This window comes from Arvicanthis niloticus, chromosome 4, assembly GCF_011762505.2.
Source record: "Arvicanthis niloticus isolate mArvNil1 chromosome 4, mArvNil1.pat.X, whole genome shotgun sequence".
In the NCBI taxonomy this organism is placed as follows: domain Eukaryota; kingdom Metazoa; phylum Chordata; class Mammalia; order Rodentia; family Muridae; genus Arvicanthis; species Arvicanthis niloticus.
In genome coordinates, this window is record NC_047661.1 from 20,967,861 (window position 1) to 20,984,850 (window position 16,990).

The 16,990-nt window shown below is 35.8% G+C and overlaps 1 protein-coding gene across 4 annotated transcripts in view; it reads left to right on the top strand.

Annotated features, from left to right (window-relative positions):
• Atp11b (ATPase phospholipid transporting 11B (putative)) overlaps positions 1-16,990 on the top strand; it is a 100,603-nt gene that overhangs the window by 15,400 nt on the left and 68,213 nt on the right. For all 4 annotated transcript variants that reach the window (XR_004606608.2, XM_034499919.2, XM_076932284.1 and 1 more), the window contains exons 2-6: positions 3,054-3,170; positions 7,434-7,523; positions 9,473-9,553; positions 13,844-13,951; positions 14,228-14,356. Coding sequence is in view for 3 of the 4 variants with exons in the window: in XM_034499919.2 (XP_034355810.1) it covers positions 3,054-3,170; positions 7,434-7,523; positions 9,473-9,553; positions 13,844-13,951; positions 14,228-14,356 (525 nt within the window). In the remaining variant the exon portion in view is untranslated. The remainder of the gene's footprint in view (positions 1-3,053; positions 3,171-7,433; positions 7,524-9,472; positions 9,554-13,843; positions 13,952-14,227; positions 14,357-16,990) is intronic.

Here is a 16,990-nt window from a genome sequence, read left to right on the forward strand (position 1 = left end):
TCTCTAAGAAAAGACATATACCTAACAACATAATGTTATTTCAGTAGGAATTTTTCTCAATTTGAAATTTGTTTTACTTTTTTATGATGAAAAAATGTATATCTAGTTGGCTGGACATAGTTTAAATGATCTAGATGGTTTATCGATGGATTAGATGCAGTGTGTTGTTTTGTAATGTTCCCTGGCTGTCTCAGGGCTCAGGCTGGGCTGTTTCTCCTGGGACTGGTTGTCAGAGGGAGCTGCAGTGTCAGGCCCAGTTGGTGGGCAGCATGCACATTTTCTCCTATTCTTCTGTTTGTGTTTTTGAGATGGAGTCTCCTTGTGTAGCAGGAATGACCTTGCCTTGAACTTAGAGTGATCCTCCAGGTTAGCCCCCAGAAAGCTGGGATTTAGATGAGTACCACGCCCAGCTGTGGCTGTGGGTACCTTTCACCACTGCTCCTTGATTTGGCTTTCATTGCCTTCTGTTGTTGTTTGTTTGCTTTGAGGAGAGTCAGGAACTTCTTTCTTTCCTTTCAAGGCTGTCTTCCCATCTTTTTCTGTGCTGGAGAGGGAATTCAGGGCCTTGCTAGATCAGTGTCTACCACTAAGCTACATCTTCTATCATAAAGACCTCACTTTTTAAAAATAAATTTTTATTTAGAATAAGAATAATGTCTTCTTATTTTGGTATTTCAGTAGTTCCAAGTGTGTTTTTTGGCATATAGTCTATGCTCATTGTATTTATAAAATAAAAATTGCAAGTAAAATTATAGGATGGTTTAGCACATAACATTCTAAGTGATTTGTTATCTCAGAATGGTCAAAGAATTTAAAGATATGTCACAGTACTCAGCACACTAGTAAGCATGTTTTCCAGCACACATTACCTGTTGGTGTGCTAGGGTTTGACATTGAAGAGGCTTTATAATGTATATTGTGGGAGCAGGTGCTCCTGCTGCTCAGCACACACTGAAGACTTTATTTCTTGACCTCTGTACCTCCCAGTATTGCTTTCCTTGGCCCTCCACTAATGGCTTTTAAGTTAAACAGTATGTTCAGAAAGTTCCAGTAATGGCAATGACTTGACTTTTTGATAGTGAGAGACAGGAAAGTTCATAATCTTGACTTTTTATGTTGAACTTTAAATATGAAAAAATGAGTTTCTGACACAAATAAGAATGATACCATCCTATTTTGAGGGTCAATCTCTATTTTCTTTTTTTAAAGTTATATTTTAATTATTTCAAATAATTTTTTTAAGATTATATTGAGTGCAGGTTTATTGGGAAGCTACTCTTGGGTGGGCAAGTTCACTGGCCCCAAGGAAGAAGGCCAGGGAAGTCGCCATGGGGAGGGAGAGAGAGGAGAGGAGGAAGAGAGAGAAAGAAAGAGTGCACACATAAGAGGAGAAGCTTAAAACATTTTTTAAATATATTTTGATCATATTTGTCTCGTCCCCCAAGTCCTTCTAGATTAGTGGTTCTCAAACTTCTTGATGTTGAGTTCCTCATGTGATGACCCAAACCATAAAATGATTTTTGTTGCTTCCTTATAACTATAATTTTGCTACTGTTATGAATCATATTACAAATATGAAATGTTTTCCAGAGGTCTTAGGCAGCCCCTGTGAAAAGGCTGCTTGACCTCCCTCTACCCCCAAAGGTTAACCACTGTTCTAGATCCTCTTCCCTCCTCCACAGCCAGCTTTAAGTTCTCCAATGCAGATTTAAGAGAGTAAATGAACTAGTTACTTGCCAGTGTTAATCTCTTGTTTCCTGGTTGGTAGAACTGTTTGGGAAAGATTAGGAGTTGTGGCCCTAGAAGAGGACGTGTGTCATTTGGGGTTGGCTTTGAGGTTTCAGAAGCTCATTTTGTTCCCAGTTAGCACCTTCACTACCTCCAACTTGCAGAACAAGATGTAAGCTCTCAGTGTTTCTGTCACCACACTTTTGCTCTGCCACCATAGACTCTTAAGTCTCTAGAACTGTAAGCTCCAAATTAAACACTTTTAAAGTTGTCTTCCTTGGTCAAGCCCTCTTATCATAACTACTGAAAAGTAACTAAGACACTACGCTAAGATTAACTACTGTACCTGGAGAGATGTTGTCCTAATTTACTTTATATTGTTGCGGTAAAAACACCTTGACCAAAAGCAACTTAGAGAAGAAAGGGTTTATTTCATCTTATAGTATATAGTTCATTATCCATGAAGGGTTGTCATGGTAGGAAGCTGGAGGCAGGAACTGAGTCAGAGACCATGGAGGAACAGTACTTAGTTGGCTTACTCCCTGTGGCTTGCTCTCTATGCCTCTCTCACCCTTAGTGTAACAATCAAGAAAATGACTTATACAGGTCAGTCTGATGGAGGCATTTTCTTAGTTGAGTTTCCCTCCTCCCAGATATCTCTAGCTGTGCCAAGTCAACAAAACACCAATCAACACAGATGGTCTTCTGAACTTAAAGGCAAGTATGTGTTCTGCCAGGAATATTTTAAACATATTTCTGTCTACAATTCAGGAAGTCTTACCTGTTTACCTCTACAAAGAAATGATTCAGTGGTATAAATCTGTGGAATGAATCTTAGTCTGTTGAGAGCAAAACTCTTTGAAACTAAATTGATCTTGGTATAAGAGAGGTTAAAAATAAGCATAAAACTTTGCTATCAGACATGGTAGCCACATATTAATTAGACATATTTCTGTTTGAGTAATAATCTGTCACAGGAGAAAGCAAGGCACTCATGGGAGTAAAAAGCAGGAAATGCAGTCAAGAATGCTTCTAAAGTTCTCATATCTGGGGTTTGTTTTTTCCTTGTAGTGTATTTTAGAGTATGAACTAATTTTCATTATTGAAGGTCTGACTGTAGTTAATTTGTTTCTAAAGGTATTATACCTGTTTACCTGTGAAGAAAAGCATTGGTAGCTTACCTGCCCTAATAATAGAATGGAGTCAATGTATGTGCAGTTTAAGGCCAATAGTATATATAATATGATCAGTATATGAAATCAATAGTAAAATATTATAATAACTAGCCTGCTGATTAGTATTCTTTTTCTGTTGTTTGATCTTAGGGTTTTGACCCACCACATCAAAGTGACACAAGAACTATTTACATAGCCAACAGATTTCCACAGAATGGCCTTTATACACCTCAGAAATTTATAGATAACCGGATCATTTCATCTAAGGTAAGAGTAAACAACTTTATTATTACACTGTAGATGAGAGCTTGGGATACATTTGTAGCTCATTTGGTAGAATTACTTGTTACATGCAAAGTCCTGAGTTCAGTCTAAAGTACCACATAAATGGAACATTATGATGCATGCTTATAATCTCAGCACTCTTAAATTCAAGGTCATCTTTAGCTACATAGCAAGATTAAGGCCAGCCTGGCATATATGATACAATACTTTGTCCTAAATAAACAAATCAAAATGATAAATTTGTAACATTTTACAGATGATTTACTGAATGTATGCAAGTATATATGTACACTTTTAAAAAGTCAAGAAACTGAAGGTTGATAGATGTATCTCACCCACCATGATGTAGGAAAGAAAAGAGGCTGTTAATTCCTACAAGTTAACATTTGTCTTCAGCTGTGACTGTACTATGATGGCCATCTGCTGAGCCTGTTTCTTCTCACTTTGTTATTTAATATTTGTAACAACCTATGTGAAGTAATTAATAAATCATGTTTACAAAATGCTACATTTATATTATCACAGTTCTTTGATTTCAGTGCTTGGAGATTGAATAATTTTCTCAAAATTCTAAGTAGCTTGGTTAGAGTTTGAACTCTGTTCTATGTGATTTTAAAGCCTCCTTGTCCTATTATCTAGAGTCTTCTATAAATATTTTAGTGTAAGGTACTACTTTATTCTTATTTTTTTTTTCCTTTGGCTCTTGAAGAAGTTGTGTTTCTTAAAGCATAGGATTATAGAGCAATGCTGTCTGATTTCTCTTTTATGATAGAAGTGAGTTTCAGTGTTCACTAAGAAACCTAGTAGCACATAGGACTGTTAAGGCCTTGGAAATATGGCTGGTACAACTGAAGAACTGAACATTTGAAAATTATTTTAATCCAAATGGCATAGCTCTATGTGACTAGTGACTTTTTTTATTAAATATTTCTTTTATTTAGGATGTGAATCAGAGAAACTGAGGGTAAAGTTCCTACTTAGACCTGGCTCTTGTGTATAGGGTACCACAAGAAACCTTCCTATGCTCTTGCCCTGCCTTCCAGAGACACTGATGTTTTCCTCTGATACTGATCTCATCTTTCCTAAGTTGTCACCTTAGCTTGTCCATCCCTTTGCCCTGCTCTCTTTTTTTTCTTCTGTCACAGTATTTCTGTATAACGGGTCCATTGATAATGCTAAAAGAGCCTGTTCCAGTTCATTCATTCATTCATTCATATGTATATTTATGTGTGTGTGTATATATATGTATATACATATATATACACATATATATATACACACATATATATACATATATATGTGTATATACATACATATATATACTGGATACTGTATAGGTTTAAAAGCCTTTAAAAATTTTAGAGTCTAATTTGTTTATTTAAAATACAATTTTATCATTTTTCCCTTTTTGTTTCTCTCTTCAACTCCACTAATGTCCCACCCCTAACCTTCATTCCCTCTCAGATCTGCAACCTCTTTTTCTTTGTTATTTTTACATATGTAACTACAACCTTCTGAGTCCATTTAATGTCAATTATATGTTTATGGTTTCAGGGCTGACCCCTGGGGAAGACTAGTTCTACTGCTCTTGCTGTGCTTAGTTACTGGCCTCTGTCTAGGTGTAAGGCACACTGGGATTCCTCCTTTCACGTTAGCATGGTGATTGTTTTTTCCTTGTTTTGGTCTTGTTTAGGCATTGTTGAGGTGTCATGGGTCCCACTTCCCTGTCACAATCAGCTGATTTTCTGGTTCTTTGGCTCTTACATCCTCTCTAACTCCCTTTTCTTTGATATCTCTCAGGTCTTAGGTGTAGGAAATGTGTTGTAGATAAATTCACTGGGACTGGGAACCCCACAATCAGTTCTGCAGTTTGACTAGCTGTGGCTTTCTGCAGCCATCTCTGTCTGTTGCAGAGAAAAGCTTCCTTGATGATGTATAAGAGCTATACTCATTTGTAGATACAAAGAAAAGAATTTAGGATACAGTTAGGAGTTATGTAAAATGATAGTATTGGGCTGTACTATGTGTACTATATTACGTACTATATGACCTCTCTAGCCCTGGCTACGTTTCCAATACCAGGCATGTTGAGTGGGCCTTGCATCCAATTAGAGAGATGTTGGTTACTGCCAAGGTGTGAATGCCACTGATACAGATTTATCACTGATAAAGATCCTTTAGGAATGTCTTACCATGCTGATCATTGTTGTAGCTATAGCTAATAAGCATCACAGTCGAGTGGGACTGCTGCTTACTTCCCTCTGTTGGCAGCTTGCTTAGCACCTTCCAGTACTATTAAACCTAATCTTCAAGGAGGAGGCTTTTAGATCAGATAGTCCTGTTAAACTCTAATATTTAAGATTCTTATCTGTAGGACTTCACTAGCATTTCAGCTGGTGTTGGAGGCTGAGAGTCCTGAAAAATGTTGTGATTAAATAATTTCCTCTATATGGCTGTTTTCTTATGCAGTTTAAGTTTAACGTTTTTGACCAGAGTTTCAGAAATAAGCATTCTCCTTAAGCCATTTTAGCATAAGTAAGCATCCTTATCTGGCTCTCCTACTTGATTGTGTCCCAGTTGTTTCCAGACCCCTGTAACTATTGCTGGCAGTCTCATAGCTTGCAGGAACTCTTTTCTCATTGAACCTTTGCCAGATTGCATGCTTTCACTATGGTGCTTAAAATGTGAAAATCTAAAGATGTTTATAGTTCATGTCAAGAGTATATATAGATAGTTGCTGATACTCTTCTCTCATGCTGCAGTGAGGCTGGCATGATGTTGGTTTTCTTTTAAAACTTCTGTGTTGTTCTCTGACACATTTTCTACAAAACCACAAGGAGCTTTGCTTTTGTTGTACATGTTCATTTATATATTTTACCTTTAACTACAACTGTTAATCTCATTGCTTTGCTTCTAAGCTGCTTAGTAAATCTGACATGTTGTAAATCTTTTTCGTTTGTTTTCTTTTTTTTTTTTTTTTTTTTTTTTTTTTTTAAATTTGAGACAGTGACTCATTATATAACCCTGGATCTCACTGTGCAGAGCATGCTTGTCTCCAACTCACAGAAATCTGCCTGTCTCTGGGTACTGGGCTTAAAGCAGTGGTTCTCAACCTTCCCAAGCTATGACCTTTTAATACAGTTCCTCATGTCGTGGTGACCCCCAACCATAAAATTATTTTTGTTTCCACTTCATAACTGTAATTTTGCTGCTGTTAGGAATCATAATGTAAATATTATAATGGTATGGAACCCTTTATGAAAAGGTCATTTGACCCCAAAGGGGTCATGACTTACAGGTTGAGAACCACTTGCCTTAAGGTATGTGCCACTATGCCCAGTTTGGATAATGTTATGCCTTAATTTACCTTATAGTCATCTTATATTAAATTTAAACTTCCTTGAAAAGGTCAGTTATAAAGTCATACATGACCATAGAGAGGTTTTACTGATTCTGTTATCCTAACCACTATTATATAATAGTTAAGATAGCTTTAAAGCTCAATGAATTGTTTTTTAAAAGTATTTTCACATTGAATAGTATGTCCCTTCCCTCTCTATGGTAGGATATGTGTAGAATTTTGATTTACTCAATCTGTTATAGAAAACATGAAAATAATATCTTGTCATTATTTGTATGTGAACTTTTTATCTTCAGCTTTCCCTTGTTTTAATGAGCTTTATGAGCTAGCCAAAGGAAATCTGTTCTTTTAAAACCAGCTGTTATGGGACAGGGGAGATGGCTCAGAGGTTAAGATCATTTAATGTTCATACAAAGAACCTAGTTTCGGTATCTAGCATCTACATGATAGCTTTCAACTGTCTGTATCTCCACTTCTGTGGTATCTAATATTTTCTGTACTCCACAGGTACCGTACACATACGTGTGCATGCACGCACACACAAACACTTTTACACATACACTTTTAAAGGATTTATTATTATTATTTGTGTGTGTCTGTATGCGTATAGGCAGGTGAGTGTGGGTGCCTGTGGAGGCCTGAAGTGCAGATCGTCCTTGAGCTGGAGTTACAGGTCATTTTGAGCCACCTGACTTTGGGGCTGAGGATTGAGTTTGAGTCCTCTGTAAGAGCAGTCTGTACGCTCTTCACTATAGAACCATTTTCCCATTTTCTTGTAACCATTTTCCCTACTGCCAATTTGTTTTTTAAAAAATTACAGAGAGAAAAATATTGTTGGTATCTACATAGATGTTGGTTGATTTTTCTTTTCTCTTTTTTCCTAGTATACTGTATGGAATTTTGTTCCAAAAAATTTATTTGAACAGTTCAGAAGAGTGGCAAACTTTTATTTTCTTATTATATTTTTGGTTCAGGTAAGTTTTATCACCCCTTGAATTATTTATGAACTTGCTGCCTAAACATATATTTTACAATATGAAAAAATTACATTGTATTCCTAGTTGTTTGGCTATGGGGTTGTTTTTCTTCTGCAGCTTCCCCATTGTACTCATAAATAAATTATCTAAATCAAATCTAGATTTCTAAAACATAGGCTATAAATTTTAAGGTCAACTGCATTCTGTTTCTTTACTAGTATATCTTAGTACTGATAAGTGTAAGCTAAGCTAAGAACAGTACTTGTAGTTTTTCTGATGCCTGCCTCAGAGTATAGATGTTTTAGCTATTAATAACTAGTGCATCATTGCCACATGTCTGCCTATGCAATCATCTTAGTACAAGATTGTGTGTGTGCTTAAATTTTGTTCTATCAGTGTCTGTAATCACAGATACTCAAGAGGCTGAGGCCGATGAGCATTGCTCATACCCAGGAGTTTGATGCTAACCAGGCAATATAGTAAAATCACAGCCCAATAAATTATATTTAAATTATAATTTTTCAACATTTTTCTCCCTCTTTCTTACTTTGTCCTCCTCCTCTTCCTCTTTTCTTCCATATCCTCCTCCTCTTCCTCTTCTTCCTCTTCTTCGTGTGTGTGTGTGTGTGTGTGTGTGTGTGTGTGTGCCTGCCTGCCTGCCTTATAGTCTCATTACGTAGCCTAGACTGGTTATGAACTTACTTTCTGTCTGTACCTGCTTCTCTGGAATTATAGGTGTTTACCCCCACATTCAACATATTATATTTTAATTTTTAAGTATTTACAAGAGTACTTTTCTGGGCTTAAATCTGAGGTCATCATGAACTATTAAGTAGCTTCTTAATCTAATTTTTTTTTTTGCTTTCATATGTGTGTCTCTGTGTGTGTGTCAAAATATAAGTTGAAACTCAAATATAAATGAATTTGTAAATATAGTTAATTATCATTTTCTTATGGTTATTATTTCTGATAAAATCTCAGAATATTCCTTCAGTGTTAAATTAAAAATTTGTTTAAACTCTAAACTGGCCTTTCAGTAGAACCTAGGATTTCAAAAGAAAAGTTAAAATTACTCAAATAATCATTTTAAAGCTTTAGAAAATAATTAGTTTTAAAATGTTTTTCTTCATGAATGGAAAAGGAACTTCTAATTTTATATCAATAGAGCATCCAGTGATTTTCCTGGAAAATGAAATTATGCTAACTATATTCACATGGCATGTATGCAGTTGTGAAATTGCTAGCTAAGATCAGCATTATACTGAATAGAACAAATTTAATTGGCCTATCCAGAATGAAGGGAAATCAATAAATCATAAGATTTGTATTCTTTCTAGCCTATGTACTAACTGCCGGTACTTCTTCCGCAACTTACAGAATCTTCAGTTAGTTATATTATTTGTAGCATAATTGAAACACCATTTTCCTAGCTGTCTTCCTCTCAGTCTTTTCCACTCTTAGTTCTCTTTCTTCAGGATTGAGTTTATCTTGAATCCCAAGTTAAAGGCGCTGACAGACTTGTCAGCGTTTTGTAGGATGTACAAAGAATATAAAATAAGACCCATTGTGGTTCTACTCGTGGGTAACGTTGAGAAGAACGTAAGAACTGTGAAAGCCAAGTAGCCACGTTTGGTGGCTCATGCCTAAAATCCCAGCAATTGAGCAGCAAGGACAAGGGGATAGGGAGTGGTTCAGGTTTGTGTGGGCATATGTAGCAAAATCCTGTCTGAGAAGGCAAAACAGCAATAAAAAAAGCAGAGTAACAGTTCAGTGTAGCAGTGTATGAGAGAGTGCAGTAGAGACTCAGTCAAGCCATGAGGTTGTCAAGAAAGTGAAATAGTAAATTAAACTGTATGCCTTGTACAACAGTGTGAGATTTGGGGCATTAGTAAGGCAACATATGTAATATAAATTTGTAATTCTCTACATTATTTCTTTAACTCTAGCTTATGATTGATACACCTACCAGTCCAATTACCAGTGGACTTCCATTATTCTTTGTGATAACAGTAACTGCCATAAAACAGGTATGTAATACTTCCTGTCTTAATTCTTCCAAAATTGATTCAGAACTTTTAAAATATTTACATATTAACATTTTTGCGAGAACAATTTCATAACAAAGCAGCAGATTTATTTGATATGTAACAAATTGTATCCAGGTACCTTGTGACTAACTCATGAATGATTGCAATCATTAAAATATGTTATTGTCTTGATATAGAAATCAATCTAAAAACAATATATGTACAGACTAATTTATGAAACAAATTAGTATAATCATTTTTGTAATTTTAGTGAACCATGGTTCAAAGGAAGTAAGTTTATGAAGTAGAGCATTTGCTTTTGGCAAGAACATTTGTGCTTTCCTAAATTTTATAGTTTTCTTCAACAAAGGTAGTTTTTGTGTGTGTTAGTACCCTAAAGGAAATAATTTTAGCCAGATTATAAGTTGATATTAAGATCTAGGAAAAGAGAAATAGTAGAATATTGGGTAATATTATTAATTAAATAATATCTTTTAAATGTCAAATTGGTATTGCTACCACTTCTCAAAACATCTAGTCAGGGTCTCAGTGATACAGAGATGATTCCTTCCACTAGACAGAGAGTTCATTGCATTTTTTTTTTTAGTCTAAATGATATTAAAATCCTCTGTTTTATAATTTGTAAAAATACCATGTTGATTGATGGAAAATGAAATTAACAACATATGAAGTTGAGTTTTAGAATATGGATAAAAAGGGAAATTGATAAAGGAGGTAAGAGGGTAACAATTTAGATAAGAACCCATCTGCAAGAAACGTTCTGAGGAATTTGAATTGTGATTTGTGTTTTGAAAAGTGCTATTGGAAATAGTGATACTAATTAACATAAGTGAAAGATTCTTTGCTGTAATCATTGAGAGTCAGTAAAATGGTTTTGATCAGGCTACTGAACCAAAACAATAAAATGGGATAAATCTAGGAATGATATACAAATTAGAATTTATGAACTTATATTGAAGGATAATGCATTCATTGTTACTGCCTTGCTATTAGTGTTATCTAATGATAGAAGGAAGTAAACTTTTTCATAGCTTCAGAAATGATATTTTAACTCATAGCTTTTTCTAAAAGTGACATATTGGGCCATTATAATCTAGATATCTCAAAGTGCTTTCCAAAAATATTTTCTCCAAAAAAGAAGACTATCAATATTTTGATTTAACACCTCTAACTTTTACAGTCTGTCTCCTCTTCTACATAGCTCCCCAAGCATTGATGGGAGGGCTTTGATGGTGAAGACATCCCATTAAGGACTGAGTATTCCACAGTCTCTTACTCTTTGGACATTGTCCATTTTGTGTATCTGTGTTAGTTCCCATTTACTAGAAGAAGAAACTTCTCTGATGAGGGCTGAGCAAGTCACTGATTGTAGGTATAGCAGTGTGTCATTAGGAGTCATTTTATTGCAGTGTTCATCTAGCAGAATAATGGTATTAGGTTTTCCTCTAGGCCCATGATCTCTGTAGTCTCAGATTCTCGGCTATTCTATTAGTGTGGGTATAGGTTCCATTTCATGGAGTGTGCCTTAAATCCAATCAGATAGTTGTTAGTTACTCCTATAATATTTATGCCATTATCACACCAGTGTATCTTGTAGGCAAGTCTCTGTTGTATGTCTTAGGGTTTGTATCTGGGCAGTATCAAGTACCATAAACAATAGTCATTAGGAATGAGGTTTCTAGTTAGGCACCAACTCAACTTCTTTGTGCTTAGTGCCATAAGTGTGGTCTTCAGCAATAGGACTTTACCACAAGTGTAGAGAGATCAACCTTAGCAATAGCCTGTGATGCTTGGAGACATTCCCCCATTACCCTGTATGCACTTAGCCTGAAGATAATTTTGTGCAGTAATTTAAAAATACTTTTATATATAAAATAATGTTTCACATGTAAAGTCAGATGTGGAATTATCTGCTTTTATATCATGCCAGGGCTCAAAAAGGTTTGTATTTTAAATTATAATTTGTGGTTTGTATTTTAAGAAAGGAAAAGAAATCAAACCTCAGTTTTAAAGTTTTTCTTTTTCTGTTTCCTGCAACCATACTCTGTAAATTTATACCATGTAACTAAAACATCATTAATACATAAAAGTCGTGTAATGATTGAATAATTTTAGGAAATTGTAGAAGTTGTGAGTGTCACCCTAGACTTTTGGCATGATTAGCTATGACATTTGTCAATATGGACTTTAGCAAGAGCATCCTGAAAGCAGCTTTGAATATGCTTAAGATGTTTATGAGCCCCAACCCTTGCTAAGGAACTGTGGGCTAAAGCGTACTAGGAGGAGGAGTGTCTTTGGCTTTCTTCTTCTTTTTTTAATCTTTCCACATCTTTATATTTTTTTCCTTTACTTATTTTTTCCCAATCTGCTTTTATACCATTTTAATTACATGTAAGTATTAAGGTCAGTTCTAGGTTGAGGAGCTAGCAATACAATGCTAGTAGTCAAGGAACAAGCAAGACAATAAACACAAATAGTCAAAGAACAAGCAAGGCAATAAACAAAGGTCCATGAACACTCTCTTGATCACTGTTTCTCAGGGCTTATCAGGATGACCAAAATATCTTGAGCCTACTTCCCTGTCCTAGCCAAAAATCATTTTCATATCTGAAGCCTACTTCCTTGTTCTAGCCTAAGATTTAGATTCCTGCCTGAAATTACTTCTTTATTCTAGCCTAATGTCATATTCCTGCCAAGCAACCTATTTCCTTGTCCTTGGCCAATGTCAGATTCCTGCCAAGCAGCCCCAAAAGATCTCCACATCTCCCCTTTTTTATTTCATTAACAAGACTGAGCCTGTCTTAGGTCTTTCTGACAAGAACACCTTCCTTACCTGTCACGGAACATGCATTATTAAAAGCAATACATTTCTGTCTTAGGTTGGTAAGGCTCTGTGCAGAATCTTACCCATCCTTGGTTTGCCAGCCTGTTAAATTAATAACTCCGTCTGAGGGTTGTCTTTGACTTTCTTGTCTCTCTTTTATTCTCCAACTTTTTTTGAGATTTTAATTACAGTTCTCCTTTATATCTCCCTCAAACCTCTCATATATGCCTCCCTACTCTCCTTCAATTGTTATTCCATGTATACATATGTTTGTATATACATATATGTTCCTAAATATAACCTGTTGAGTCCATATAATGTTAGGTCTAGGTTTTCAGGGCTGATTGGCACTGGACAGTCTGGTTGTGTGCTGTTACTGTTCCAAGCTTTAAACAGTTGTCTGTAGTTCCTTGTATAGTGTTGTGGCCTCAGGGGCTTTTCCTGATGCAGCATGTTTATTGGTGTCCTCATTGTTCAGCTCATGTTTGGGCAGTCATGTTGATGAGACTTCATGGTTGTAGCTTCTGTTGTTACTTAGCAGACACAATCTCAAGCAAATTGCCTGAACCTCTGGCTCTTACAATTTTCCTCCATCCCCTCCTGCAACATTCCCTGAGCCTTAGGTGTGTGGGCATTTGTAGAGCCATTGGGACTGAGCTCAACAACGCTGCATTTTGATTGGTTTTGGATTTCTGTAGTAGTCTCTACAGAAGAGAAGTTCTTTTGATGAGGGGTAAAGACAACATTTATCTGTGGTATAAGGACAAATGTTTATACCACCTCTCCCCCCCAACTCATACCCAAACTAGCAACTGAAACTTAACTGAGTTTGTTCACATGCACAAAAAGACATTGCAGGAGGAGTTGGCTTGTTGAGATAAAGGTTTCTAGGGAAGGTGAAAATGATCAGAAATATATATTTTTTCACACACACATAATGTATGTGAATGTTTAAATAAAGATATTTATAAAACCTCAAATGAAGATATTAATAATGCAGTTATAAATTTACTTTTGGAATCCAGATGAAATGGGAGTTTGAGAAAAAATATTTAGAATTATCAGTGTACTTTATATTATTTGAATACATAGAAATAAATAGAGTAATTTTATTACTAGGAGTGAAGTATGTGAAAAGCACTTATGAAGGTGGCAGAGGAAAACCTTCACAAGAAAACAAGGAAAGGTCCAGACCTCAGAATACCAGGGACATATATGTAATGTTATGTTAATAAACAGTTAATGTTTCTAGAAGGAGTGAATGTCTCAAATGTCATTAAGGATCTCAGAATACCAGGTACTTATATGTAATAGAAACAGTTAATGTTTCTGGTAAGAATGAGTGTCAGAAATGTCATTTCTGTTTTAGGCATCAAAGAAGCCTAATAGAATTCTGGAGAATGTTCCCCAGAAACTATAGGATAATGTTTCTTCTTTATTTCTAGGGTTATGAAGACTGGTTACGCCATAATTCAGATAATGAAGTAAATGGAGCTCCTGTCTATGTTGTTAGAAGTGGTGGACTTGTAAAAACTAGATCAAAAAACATTCGGGTATGTATATGGAAAATGATATAAAATTGTATTTTGGTATCATAGTTTTGATCTTGATTTTATCCATATATTTTATACTATAAAATCCTATGTATATGCATGTGTGTATCTCAGTAGCAGAATACTTGTTTCACATGCTTGAGCCCCCAAGTTCATCTACATTGCAGAAAATATATGAAAAATAGAATATTGTGGTAAGCCACCTATCTAGAACAAAAGGAAAACAAATACTTGCCTTTTAAAATGTAAAGTCACTTTTCTCCTGATTTCCTATAGGTGGGTGATATTGTTCGTATAGCCAAAGATGAAATTTTTCCTGCAGATTTGGTGCTTCTGTCCTCAGATCGACTTGATGGTTCATGTCATGTTACAACCGCTAGTTTGGATGGAGAGACAAACCTAAAGGTTTGTTCATATATATGTTTCAGTACTGCTTTTGTGAATATAATGCCTCATGTTTATATTTCCTTTTGCTGAAGTGATCAGGTTTGACCTGATAAAGTAAAGTTCTTTTTAAGTTACTGAAACTTAAAAAAAAAAATTGACAGAAGTTGATGGATTGGGACAATGACTGTGTTAGTAGAGTACTTGCTACCTATTATAAGCTTCTGAGTTTAAGTTCCTAGCACCTACATAAAAAAGACAGGCACAACAGTGCATGCTTGTAATCCTAGCACTGGGGAGCTTTAGATGGGGCATCTCTGGAGCTTGATGGCCAGTCAGTTTAGTGACTGGTTAGCTTTATGTGCAGTGAGACCCATCTCAGTAAGTACAGAGGAGAGTGATTGAAAACTTCACAAGTCAACCTCCAGGCTCCGTACACACATGCATATCTGATTTCTGCACACTCGTGTACATACACAGACATGCATACACATATATGTAACTAATGTTTAAAATTTAAATGTATTGTTATTATGTGTTTAAGGCATTCTTACCCTAGTATTGTTTATATTAAAAGTGGAAATAGATAATGTTTTAGGAAAAATAAGATCTTTTAATACTTCTGATGCTTTTTTTTTTTTTTAAACTAGACTGGGCTCAAACTTCCTCAAACTCTGCCTCTCAAATACTGTGATTATAGATGTCAGCCACCATGCCCAGCTTGATATATTTTTAATCAAGAAGAAAGTATAAATTTGCCCAGTTTTCAGAGTCTAATAAGGGGTGAAAATTTATATTTTTCTACTATTTAGGATATAATGAATCTTTAGACATTTGATTACAAATAGACTCCAAATGAATAGGATTGCTCCATGTAAAAACAGCAATCCATTTGATTTTTTTTCTTTTTTTTTTCTTTTATATTTTATTTACATTTAAGATGCCATCCCCTTTCCACATTTCCCCTCCCTAGAACACCCCTGTCCCATGCCCCCCCCCTTTCCTTTTTGCTTTTATACGATTTTTTTTTTAAATGTTAATCAAAGGATTTATAAGTTTGGTAATGCTCAATCAGAATCGTAACCCAATACCCAGCCTAGATATAAAAACTATCTTTGACTGGTGGAGACATGTGAACATCTGCCTCCATGCCCCCTCTCTCTTTCTCTCTCTCATCACCTAGCTTCTCCTCTTCTTCATCTTCTCTCCTTGTTCCATCTCTTCCTCTCAGTACTTCTTCCCACTTAGCTCCTCCTACATATCACTCTTCCTGTTAAAGTAGAACTTTTCTCTCAAAATACAATTAGAGCATACTTATTCCTAATTGTACCAGTGAGGTACAAGATAGTCCTAATACCCAGTCCATCATTCTGTTGACTAACCAGAACCTCTGTCATCTCTTCTAACTAAAACACTTACTTTTGATCCTGGCTTTTTGGCTTTAGAATGAATGTCAGCTGAAAACCATCTACTCAGATCTTTTCACTCAAAGTAAATAGCCAGGATTGATTATGAGACTAGGTCTTCAACCCCATCAGAAATCCAGAATGACTGAGTTAACTGAAGTTATGGGAAGTACGAAGCATAGCTTCTAAAACTTAGCCAATTTATAGAGACCGCTGAACACCTGAAAAGCCCCTATACTACTGAACGTTGGAGCATCAAATCTTCAGCCTTCTGGCCCAGAATCATCTGACAGACCTTAGTGATGCAGGATTATTAAGGGCTGATTACTCTGTCTAGGCAGATATAATCAGTCAACTATTCTGCATGTGTGTCCTTTTCTGGACAGTAATTTGTCTGTAGATGGAGAGAGGCAATTCTTGCCTAGTGGCTGTCACCGCACAACTGGAGTATCTCCAAGGATGCTCAATTTCTTCTTAGAATCCAAGACAGGAAGCTGTCAGGAGCAGACAGGTCTCTAATCAAAATGAACATTAATATATAAATATTTGTAGCGTCAGTTCTATGGACTTCTGATGTTTTGAAAACCAACTATCCATGTAAGGTAACCTGGACTGTTGTCTGTTCACTCCTCTCAGCTATTTCTAAATAAAATATGGAAAACACCCTAACAATAAAGTCAAAACCATGAATTTGCTATAGTCCCTTAACTCATAGGTTAACCGTCCCAAATCAGTTAAAAAAGTTAAAAAAGGGCTGGGTCTAGGTCTTGTATTCCTAAATGTGTTATACAGGCACAATGCCCATGAGAGTATCAATATTCATCTCATTTTTATATTAATAAGAGGCTCATACCAATGAAAACCTTAAATTTGAAATCAAAGTAAATTTTGTACCATTTAAGAAATTATAACTTCATCTTGATAATAATTATACAGATCTCTACCAGTAGGTTATAGCTATGCAATAAGTCCTAGCTAATCCCCCCTGTTCCAGCAAAACCACTACTTTTCCCTAGAAAGACAGACCATTATTAATCACATTAGTCCCCAAGCTCAGTGAATAGGGGCGCTGACTCTTCTTTAACTTCTTCAAGTTGATTAAGGGCGTTGAGATTTTAGAAGAGGGGTCGGGGGAAGAGTAAGTTGATAATCCTCTGATGCTGTGTCTTCACTGAATCCAGATGGAATTCCAGGACATTGGAGGTTTGGGCAGGTCTGCTCAGTATGCTTGATGAGTAGATACACCAAG